The sequence below is a fragment of the Oratosquilla oratoria genome, chromosome 28, assembly GCF_046742065.1.
Source record: "Oratosquilla oratoria isolate Oo_2021 chromosome 28, ASM4674206v1, whole genome shotgun sequence".
NCBI classification, from domain to species: domain Eukaryota; kingdom Metazoa; phylum Arthropoda; class Malacostraca; order Stomatopoda; family Squillidae; genus Oratosquilla; species Oratosquilla oratoria.
In genome coordinates, this window is record NC_134804.1 from 3,249,425 (window position 1) to 3,261,614 (window position 12,190).

Genomic DNA, 12,190 nt, shown 5'->3' on the forward strand with positions numbered 1-12,190 from the left:
TAGAATGTAGATTGAGAGAAGCAAGTATATGCCTTGGGGGATTAAAAAGTGTAATGAGAAATAGACATTTGGGAATGGATGATAAAAGGAGATTGTGTGTAGGAGTGATTGTGTCAACAGCACTATATGGGGCAGAAACATGAAACATAAGAGAGGAGGAGTGCGAGTGTATTTACCTAGTTGTATCTTATATGAAGGGGAGCTGTGCTTGTGGTGTCCCATCTCTGTATCTTGCACTATCTAAATTGTTCTTAAATTTGTGTATGGTTTTTGTACACACTATCATTTTGTCCAGTTTGTTCCATACATCCACCACTCTTTGGGGAAAGCTGAGATGGAGTGCCTGAGAAGTATGATAAAGGTTACTAGGCTGGATAGAGCGAGAAATGAGGAGGTGAGGAGGAGAATGGGGCAGAAAGGGATTTGGGAGATAGGGTTGATGAAAGAGGATTGGGATGGTTTGGACACATGGAAAGAATGAGTGAAGAAAGATTAGTAGAAAAAGGTGTGGCAGGCAGAGTTGGAGGGAGTGAACATAAGGGGGCCACCAAGAATTAGATGGATAGATGGGGTAAAAGGGGCATTGGGAAAAGAGGGGAATGTCTGAAGGATGGGAGAAGACAGAAGATAGTGGTGAATGGAGAATGGTTGTGTATAGATGATACTGTGATGCATGAGGTGGAATGGGTGGGGGATAGGGCGTAAGGGAGTATGTGTGAAAAAAATAATTTGACACAGCCCAAAGGGATTTCTACCCATCTTCTCTTTTTCTGCATGAGGGGACAGAGGGGGGGGGTCGCCAATTTAATGATGCAGCCTTGCTGTGGATGTGCTGTGTCTTGCAACACTGCTTGTGACCCAGGGCAGTGGGCGAGATACAGGGATGATTCGTCATCCAAGAGGAGTCAAGATAAGAAGGAGGGAGTAGGGTGAATGGGAGTGGAGTATGTGGGGATGGATTGGGTGGGAGTGGATTTTATGCCTTTGTATTTTGGCTATCTCCCTTGTAAAGGGGAAACGCCTTTGGTATATGTATGTAATAAAGTTTTCATGTATTCCATTTAATTTTTCCTGGAACAATGCATATACTTTCCACCTCCATTACATGATTCAATCTGTTCACAGATTGGCCATACCTTGTTCTCTCACTTTTCTAAACATGTAGATTATTTTATCTATGTTATCCCAGTTTACCATTATAATCTGAATTTATATATACAGGATTCAAGTCTTTGAGCAGACATATATATATATATATATATATATATATATATTTTTTTTTTCTTTTTCTTTATTAGAACACCAGGAGAAGACATAAAAAAGACCAAAAAGAAGAAGAAGAGGAAGCCAAGGATGCCCAAGGACTACAACCCCAATGTGGAGCCTGACCCTGAAAGATGGCTGCCACGCTGGCAGAGGAAGGGTTACCGCAAAAAGAAGGACAGGAGAAATAAAGATATTGGAAAAGGCACACAGGGTGTGTCTAGTGAAGCAGCAGATAAATTGTAAGTTTGAAAAAGCATTTTGAAATTATATTCTTTTGTATCTAAGAATCAAGATGCCAGTGAGTTGGAAAAAGACTGGAGGAAGTGGATAGTTTTAGGTATTTGGGGTCACATATAGCGGGAAAGGGAGGAGTGGAGGTGGAGGTAAATTGTAGATTGAGAGAACCAAGTAAATGCCCTGGGAGATTAAAAACTGTAATGAGAAATAGGCATCTGGGAATGGATACAAAGAGGAGATTATATGAAAGGGTGATTGTGCCAATGGCACTGTTTTGGGCAGAGATTTGGAATTTAAAAGAGGCAGAGAAAAGAAGTTTAAATGTGTTTGAGATGAAATGCCTGAGAAGTATGGTAGGGTTTACAAGGTTGGATAGAGTGAGAAACTATGTGAAAAGGAGAGTGAGGGTGGAAAAGGAGATTGCAGATAGGGCTGATGAAAGAGTATTGGGATGGTTTGGACACATGGAAAGAATGAGTGAGAAAGATTAAAAGAGGTGTGGAAGGCAGAGGTAGATGAAGTGAACTTGAGGGAATGGCTGAAGTTGAGATGGATGGATGGATGGGATGAAAGGAGCTTTGAGCAAGGAAGGGAGAAGGCAAAAGAGAGGGGTGAGTGGAAAATGGCTGTGTATAGATGATACTTTGATGCAAGGAAGAGAGGGCTGGGGAATTTGGGGGGGGAGATAGGGAGTAGTTGTATATGAATATTTTGACACTGTCTGAAGATATTTCTCTCTTCTCACTTTCCTCATGAGGGCGTATGGAGAGGGGGGATCACCAGTTAAGTGAAGTGGTGTTGCTGTGGATGTACTGTATCTTGCTGCTTTGCTTCTGACCCAGGGCAGGAGACAGGGATGACCCTTCATCCATGAGGAGCTAAGATGTGAGAGAGGAAAGGGTGGTAGATGGGATTAGGTGCTTGCCTTTTGACTTGGTTACCTCCCTTATTAGGAGGGAAAAAGCCCTTGGTGTGTAGATAAAAAATTCAAGATGCTGGCCAAGTGGGTTAGAACCTTGCTACTTGCGGTGAAGGTCAAGGTGACGGCAATTTAACCTCTGCCACCAGTGATTTGGGCCAAGGACATGGTTCATTAAGTTTCATTGTACAAAGTCCTCTGTAAGGGTCACTGTCATAGCCTCCTGAGAGGGGGAGTTAGTGACATTAAGCCAAATCAATCAAATCAAGAATCAGAGTCACATAGTTGTAATGGATTAGGTTCAAGGAAAGTAGAAATAGAAATGTAGGGATAGAGTATTGGAATGGAAAGTAAAAATCAGGGTATTAGTGGTTTTGAAGTGTTTATCAGAGAAAAAATAAAAACTTTATATTCAACCCATTAACCCAGATCTCTCTTGGTGGAGGTCTATGGCCCCCAGGAGCCACAGAGCCCTTACATGCCTAAGTGCCGCCCCGGTGCAAAATTCTCAGTGACGCAGACCCCCACCCCCCTGGCCTCATCACCACTTCCCACCTTCACCATCCCTTACTGCCTATTATAGCTATTGGTTTGTGAAATAAACAGATTTAAAAAACGTTATTTAATGTCCCTATTGCAGAAAGGATAAGGAAAAAATATTTCATATTCTGTTGATTCTGACACAAAAATCATCGATTAAGGTAAAATATTCAGGGCTTTGACTTTTTTTTTTTTCCATATATATATAATTATCTTATCAGCCTCGTAGGCGGTATGTTCAGACTAGAATTGCTGCCCCCCTAAATGTGCCGCCCCAGAGCATATGCACCCCCCCCCCCCAATTGAGGGCCCTGAGGAGCCATATTCAGTGGTTCAACCCACAAGTCACTTGATGAAAAAGGTTTTGTCAAGCTAGCTGGCAGGAGTGAGTGTAGGACAGTGTAATATAATGTGCTCTGTTTCCTCTCTGTGGTGGTTGTCAGGTGAAGACTCTGCCCATCTTAGCATCTTAGGGATGAAATCTTTTACTACATTGGGTGGGACCATACTCAGTGCAACAAGGGACAGTATACCTATTGTAAGGTCCATCAGCCAAAACTGGTTTTGCCCCCATGGGTTCATCATAAGCGTTATATGAAGCTGATATTATGAATCTTTCTTTTACAGTGATATCACCAAGAGTGCTGGTCAGCATGGCACCAAGAGTTCCCAAGTACTTAGCCCACAGCCTGAGTCCAGTGGACCAAGAAGGAATTTGCAGAAGAAGAAAGCTGGTGGTAAAAAGAAGAAAGGGGGATGGTAAAATAGTAATCGTTTAAACCTTCAGAAGATCACTCGGGATTATAAATTTTTGCAGGTGAATTTGGGTGCTTGTTATCAATGATGAAATGAAATTTAATTTGGGTATCATACCATGTAAAGTTTTGGTTACAGTTTTATTCAGTAATAGTATCCCAGTATTAGTTCTCAAATTACACATAACTGTTATATTGTCAGTTACATAAAAAAAAAGTCTTATATTGTTTGTATTAATTTCCCACATTATTATTCATTTGTTTTGTAACATATATTAAATTTTACTGTTACTTGCTCTGTGATGTGGCAAGGTATGCCTTTGTTGGAGCAACTCTGGAACATATAACCTTAATATGTACTGGCTCTAGCCATATTTGAATCACCATCCTCACTTCTCGTCTCTAGATGCTAACACCCTAGTCCACTTGGGCAGCATACTTCCATGTTCTTTAAGGATTCAGTTGATATCATGAATTCTTACACTTTCTTGAGGCAGTTTTGTAATATCGTCACTCGCAGCTTGCTGGCTGAGAGGGTTAGGGCATCATTACTTGCAGCAAAGGATGGCAATTCGAACCCTGTCACCGGCAAAGTTGAACCAAGGGCATGGTTAATTAAATTCCACACTACAAAGTCCTCTGTAAAGGGCACCATCCTAGCCTCTGAATAGGGTGGAGTTTGTGACGTTAAACCATATCAAGTATTCACACTTAGAAAGTACAACCCAAGGTGGCTCAATAACAAGGCCAAACACAGAAAAAACGTAAAAGCACACCTAAATAGCCAAATGAAACAATATACAAAAAAACTCATTCCCCTTGTTTTCCCTTTTAGCTTACTTCCTTATGGATGAAGGGCTATCCCTGCCCTCTGCCTGACTCAGAAGCAATGCAGCAAGATACAGCACCTCCACAGCAGGGCCAAACAGCCAAAGCTGGTTTACCTCCACTGCTTCATTACATCAAATGTCTAAAAGCACTGGGCCTGCCAACTTTGAAAGATCAAAGAGAAAGAAGTGATATGAACACTGTATTCAGGTCACTAAAGGGGATAGATTACATTGACAGAAGAGATCTCCTGATTAAGATGTGAGAGCTTTAAGCGGTCATGGGAGCAAATTAAGGAAGACCACACATCTAAAAGATGTGAAGAAATGCACTTTTCCATATAGATACTTAAGTACATGGAATAACTTAGGTGATATAGCTCAAGCTTAAACAATACATGAGCTCAAATCTAAATATGATAATTGGAAATCAAGGATATAGATTAAGTTGAAACTATACATGAACTTGAGGCTAGGTAGGATAAAAGATTAGAGACTAGGAGACAGTACCCAAAAAACGTTGCTTCTTTCCTGTATACTACAGTTAGGGAAATACATTGTAACCCTCCCTTCATGTCCAAATGAATCAAGCAAACAAAATGACCAACTGACAGACATTACAGCATTTTTCATAGACATTTATCCAAGAGAATTTTAAAACTACTGTACTACATTCAATTGTCTTGGCAGGAAGATGTTCCATGCATTGACTGCATAATTGACAAAATAGTTTGTCAATTTCCAACTTGCATCTACATCTGTTAGCTTGAGGCCATTATTTTTCATCTGGTCAATGTTTAGTGTGAAGGTATCTTCAATTCTGAGACCAGTGATAGGTACCTGCTAGTGGTCATTCTACAAGATGAGTTACAGAGAAAATTCTCTCTGCTGCCCATTTTCAAAACCCATCAACCCCTTTGCCTTATTACGTCCTTTCAGTACAGTGTACCTCTATCATATATCTGGCAGGAAATCCTTACTATGCACCAAAATCTGTACCTTGTGATCATTATTCAAATCCAGGAGGAGAAAAAACCAGGAATTATATTATCAACTGACAACATTTATTAATGCCTCTACTTTAACTATATACAAAAGATCACAAATCAGTTACATATAATCATATAATGTTATAACATGAACCACTCAGCAACAAAGGGGCAGATAGAGGAGGGGATTTCTCATTTCCCATGTTGACAGGAACATTGTGTAAGATCGGTGAGGGGCCAATAGAAGAAGGGAGTCCATGTTAGCAGGAACATTGCATAAGATTAGCAAGGGGACAGAGGAAGGGAGTCCTAATCTCTAGTGCATGCACCTAGTCCTAATCAACATGGAAAATGTTGGCAGGAACACTGAGTAAGATCGGCAAAGGGCCGATAGAGAATGGGAGTCCTAGTTTCCCTCATAGGTCATAACATTGAATAAGGGTAGTAGGGAGGTGATTGAGGATGGGAGCCTAAGGTATCAAGGCCTGAAAAAAGTGTACATCTCTTCTCTGTGAGGCAGTGTAACTGTTTTTATAACCTTTGCTTGTGACATCACAATATGTGCAGTAGACAGGCAGGAGGAAGCTTGGCTTTGGAAATTCCAAACATCAAGTTCTCATAGGGCATTAATGTAATGGTAAGTACAAGAACATGTCAACCTAGATACAACTTCTCAATGGCTTACATTGTCACATACTACCATAAATTATACATGCATACATATACCTAGGGCTTTTTCCCCTTTACAAGGGAGATATACAAAGTCAATACATTATACAACATTATACAAAGTTATACATTATACAACAGTAAATATCATCAACATGATACACATGTACACATTTGAAACACAGCATATACATAAGATATAACATACACATTATTACTATCTGTGAATATGTGACAACCTCAAATAGACAACAAGTAGACACACTCATAAATCATTTTACACAGACAAGCCATCTAACCCCTCACCCTGACGACCTACACATCATTTAATGTAAGAAAGACTTCTCCACAGACCCAGATCACACACCCTTCATAGACGGCCAGACAAAGCATTTAATCCATAACCTCAGGCATTCGTCTGCCTGTGACCCTGACAACAATAAGTAACATCCACCTTAAACACCTTGGGCCACATTGCATACATGCACTCACCAACATTGCAAACTCCATCTATTCCTACATCACTATACCTGACATCTGGAAGCATGGGAAAATCATCAAACTCATCAAAGACCCAACAGTTGCAGCATCACACTGTCCAATCACACTTCTCTGCACCCCCTCCAAATTCATAGAGCACCTATTATTACAACTTGTCACACCTCAGCCCCCTTGCTGAGTCACAACACAGTTTTTGACCATTACATCTCACAAACACTCTTCTGACAAACCTCACACAAAGAATTTTTGATGGCATCAATTCATATAAGCCCCCACACAGAACACTTCTAATAACACTAGACATTAGTAAGGCTTCTGATGCCATCCTGTCAATCTCACAAACAAAATATGCACAATAATACCAAAAGATGGCTGGCTAATTATTTGGCAGGTAGAAGTGCCTATGTGTCATATAATGGCCAATCATTGCTCACCAGAAACTTTAAGAACAGAGTACCACAAGGCTTAGTTCTATCCCCCACACACTTTAATCTGTACATTCATGATATACCCACACCCTATACCTCAGAAATGCAAATCTCTTCTTAAGTAGATGACATAACAATTATATGCATACACCAAAATGCAGACAAAGCTCCAGAAATACTGCAACCATACCTGGACACACTCAACACCTGGTTCACTACAAATAGACTCAAAATATCTCCAACCAAATCTACGAGTATAGCCACACTTCTCACTACTTCGGACAGCAGAACACAAATACATTCCATGCCTCTTTATCAACAACACATTCATAACACATACACCTAAGATTCTTGGCATAACGTAAAATACATCCATATCATTCAAATAACACATCACAGACATAAGAACTAAATGTACACCCAAACTTAATGCATGTAAATCATTTGCAGGAACATCTGGACAACACAAAGAAACTATTGCTACAGTATTCAAACAATGCATATGTTCAGAGATGAATTATGTGAGCCCCACATGGGTCCATAATCTCATTAAGGCACACCACAACACCCTACAGACCATACAAGACAAAGCCCTAAAGACAATTACAGGCTGCACAACTACAACACCTACAGACTATCTACACTATGAAACAAGAGCTCAAAGTCAAGGATCACCTGGATATTAGAGGCACATAACACTTGCTGCAGTGTCCACAAACACAGCACACCCACTTCACTAAATAGCAGAGCAGCCACATGTGCCAAGAGACATCAAAACAACACCCAAATACCTATATCACACACATACTTTCTTCTCTTCCTCCACAACCACCAGACACCAGCCTCCAGAAGCATATCCATAATCATATCACCCACTGCTCCATCAACAAACTGAAAGACAATATATTGCTGCATGCCAGACCCCTTCATATCCATCCATCTGAATCCTCTCTCCCCTGAAAGGACAGAGCCCACCTTGCTAGACTGAGGTGCGACCACCACCCAACCCTTTTAAGCTGAAGAGGCTGGATGACCACATTGCAGATAACCCCAGGATGCAGCACTTCACCCCATACTAACACATGAAAGGCTACAGTTTACACAATCACACATGCCAACAACACAATATACACTCAAGGATTTGTGGGAAAACCCTGTTCCAGCCAGAGCATTCCTCAAGGAGACATGACTGCTCGGCCTAACAGTCTACGGAATGACAACAACAACAACATATACATAAGATTATGATATTTATGCAAGAGTGTAACAATGGCGGACTTGAAATATTGTATTATATTCACTCTAGGGTGTGACAGTTTCATCTAGAATTACAGTCCCAAGGGGTTGACACACAGTCACTGGACCATCAACTTCAGCTGTGTTTCCTTCCCCTTTTTAAATAATGAGAGCTGATAGTTCCAGGTTTGACAGAACCACTCTCACACTAGCACAACATTAGTCCAAAATTTCTTCCTAGAGAGATTTATGGGAGGACCCAAATACCATTCCCAGCCACTGCATGGCTGTAAGCTTCCAGTCGGTGAAACGTACAGCAACAATTATTATTATATCTTCAATGAATCAATCAATCTGTTGCCCCTGGTCTCTCTTGTAGAAGATCTGAGGCCTCAAGGAAACCAACAACAGCTTCTGGTCTGGACCAAAAGTCATTTAGAGAAAAGGTTTCATATTGTCTGGGGATTGTTAGTGTGGGGCATTGTAGTATGTGGTGTTCTGTGTCTTCAGTGTGGTGATTGCATCTGGGTCAGATTGAATTTTTGGCCAGGCCCATTCTATTTTTTTTTTTTTACACTTATTCTGTTCTTGCAGTATCATGATATTGGTTGAAACTTTTTCAAACCTATCACTACATCTTTGGAAATAGATACTGCCAGAATTGAAGTTTGAACTGTCTGTGCTGCTGCCCTCCACAAATATCAGTCATTATCATGAGTGCAGTATTGAGTCTTATACAACTGGTCTGCAGAATGCACTTGAGTGTAAATGAAGTCTAGGACTGTCCACATGTATCAGTTGGTGTTTACAGTAGTTAGCAGGAACAAAAGATGTGTTGCTATGCTTGCTAACATTTTTGTTTTTCTTGTGTTCATTTTGTTTTTGGCACTGCTTATAAACGGTGTTCTTATATCAAAGGCATAAAATGAAAAAATCTTGACTTGCAATTTATGCAAACCATTAAATTATATTTATGAATGGTAATTTATGTACATTAATTTGAATTTTGTAATCTGTACTAAGTTAACAAATAAGTAATGACAGCTTGGCCATAGGGGCATTGGAATTGCAGAATCTCACTGTTATTTGTACAACTTCAACCTCAGCCTTAGGGGCTTGGTGATTTAGTCTCAGAGGTTTGACTCAATCTCATGAAAAGTATTGACAACCCTCCTCTCCCCCCATAGAATATTAGCAGAATTCTTGTTCACTATTCATTTTACTTTGTGTGTATCATGTCCCTATGGTAGGGTATGCCCATTTCTTGCTCCTAGTAGGATAAACTTACCATGTATCAATAAGGAGTGACAGATTTTTCGAAGGCAGGGGGTGGATGAAAAACAGGAATTATTAACAAACAACAATTTATTACTATTTCTACTTTGAAGGTATATAGGAGAACTCAAATCATTCAAATGTAATTCAATAATATCATAGTTGAATTTGTATATGTATTAATACCAAAAAGTTAACTGATATCATTCTTGAGAGTTTGTATCAGATCAGGGATGTTGTATAAATCAGCATTTCAAAGCCATGAAGAAACATCTTAAGTATTCGAATCAGGTCAGGAGCACTGTGCAGATGAGCACCACGATGTACATATACCAAGGCTTTTTCCCCCTTACAAGGGAGGTAGCCAAAAAGGAAAAGGCATAAAAACATTCCCACTCATTCCATCCCTGAATACACTCCACACCCCTCCACCCTCCCTCAGGCCAGGGGCACTGTACAGACCAGCACCACAATGTTGGGAAGGAACATCTCAAGGATTCAAATCAGGCCAGGGGCACTGTGCAGTTCAGTACCATGATGTCAAGAAGAAACTTCTTGAGGATTTGAATCAGGTCAGGGGCACTGTACAGATCAGCACCATGATGTGAAGAAACACCTCAAGGATTCAAATCAGGCTAGGGGCACTGTACAGATCAGCACCATGATGCCGTAAAGAAATATCACAAAGATTCGAATCAGGCTAAGGGCGCTGTACAAGTAGCTTAGCCCTGGATATGTTTCAAATGACAAAGTAGGACATCAACCTTTCTCTCACATTTCACATTGTTGTACCTTTTCTACAATGTACATCATCATTAAATGACATAAAATATTCTTCAACACAATATGCAACACATTACATATACACATACACAAAAGATAATAATTATATACATATAGAGCAAACATACAATATATATTCATGCAAGAGTGTGACAATGGCAGACATAAGATATTATATTCATGATAGGGCATGACAGTGTATAATTTTTATTTCTGTTTTGTACATTTTCTATGGAGAAAAGTGTTAGGTAAGCCAGTTGTTGTTTGCTGACAACAATGTGCTTATGGCAGGATCAGAGGAGGGATCAAGGAAATTAGTGACAGAGTTTGGGAAGGTGTGCAAAAGAAGGAAGTTGAAGATAAATATAAGTAAAAGTAAGATGATGAGATGTACAAGGGGATAATGTGGCAGCAAATTGGAAGTGAGTATTAAGAGAGACTGGAGGAAGTGGATAGTTTTAGATATTTGGGTGCAAATGTGGTGGGAAAGGGAAGAGTGAAAGTGGAGGTAGAAGGTAGATTGAGAGGAGCAAGTAAATGCCTTGGGGGATTAAAAAGTGTAATGAGAAGTAGACATTTGGGAATGGATGCTGAGAGGAGATTGTGTATTTAACTAGTTGTATTTTACAGGAAGGGGAGCTATGCTCGTGGTGCCCGTCTTCATATCTCATTTTATCTAAACTATTTTTAAATTCATGTATTGTTTTTGCACACACCACTTTCTCATCTAACTTGTTCCAAATGTCTATTACTCTGTGAGGAAAGCTGTTCTTTTTCAGATCTCTTCTATAGCTGTCTTTCTTGATTTTCTTTCCATGTCCTCTTGTATTTCTATCATCCCATTTTATTAGATCCTCTCTATCAATAGTTTCTATTCCTTTCATGATTCTGTAAATAGTTATCAAATCTCCTCTCTCTCTTCTTTGCTCTAATGTCTGTAGCTCAAGTTTTGCTAGTCTCTCTTCATATGATAGTTTTGAGAGTGTTGGTGCCAATTTTGTAATTGCTCTTTGTATTCTTTCAAGTTTTGTTATACATTTTTTTGTACTTGGTGACCACATCGTTGCTGCATATTCCAATCTTGGTCTTATCAAAGTGATTAGTATTTTCTTCACCATTTCTTCATCCAGGTATGTAAACGCCACTTTAATTGTTCCTATTAAATTATAAGTTTCTCCAAAAATCTTGTTTATATGTTTCTCAGGTGACATATTATTCACAATAATGACTCCCAGGTCCTTCTCATTTTCTACTTTTTTTATTCCTTCTCCCAATTTATATGCTCTTGTTATTCTGTTTTTGCTTTTTCCAAATTCCATTATACTACACTTCTTAGTATTGAACTACATCTCCCACTTCTTACTCCATTCCCATACTTTATTGAGATCACTCTGTAGTGACTCACAATCTTCTTCAGTGTTCACTTTTTTTAACAGTTTTGCATCATCTGCAAAGAAGCTCATATGACTTTCAATTTCTTCATCCATATCATTAATATATATAGCAAACATTATTGGAGCCAGAACTGTTCCTTAAGGAACACCACTTATTACTTCATCCCAATTAGAGTGTTTGTCTCTCATCACTACTCTCATTTTTCTTTCTTGCAAAAAGTCTTCCATCCATTTAAGCAGTTTGCCCTGTATTCCTCTTTCAATTTCTAATTTCTTAAGCAACTTCTTATGTGGTACTTTGTCAAAAGCTTTTTTAGGTCTAGAAATGCACAATCAGTCCATTCATATCTTTCTTGTATTATGTCTATTAG

At 39.4% G+C, this 12,190-nt stretch overlaps 1 protein-coding gene across 1 annotated transcript in view; it reads left to right on the forward strand.

Moving 5' to 3' along the window:
• Window positions 1–3,942, forward strand: part of Srp72 (signal recognition particle 72) — a 111,876-nt gene extending 107,934 nt beyond the window's left edge. Inside the window, exons 11-12 of the mRNA XM_076210917.1 lie at window positions 1,299–1,505; window positions 3,590–3,942. Of these exons, the coding sequence (XP_076067032.1) occupies window positions 1,299–1,505; window positions 3,590–3,725 (343 nt within the window). The 3' untranslated portion in view covers window positions 3,726–3,942. The remainder of the gene's footprint in view (window positions 1–1,298; window positions 1,506–3,589) is intronic.
• Window positions 3,943–12,190: the final 8,248 nt, after the last annotated feature.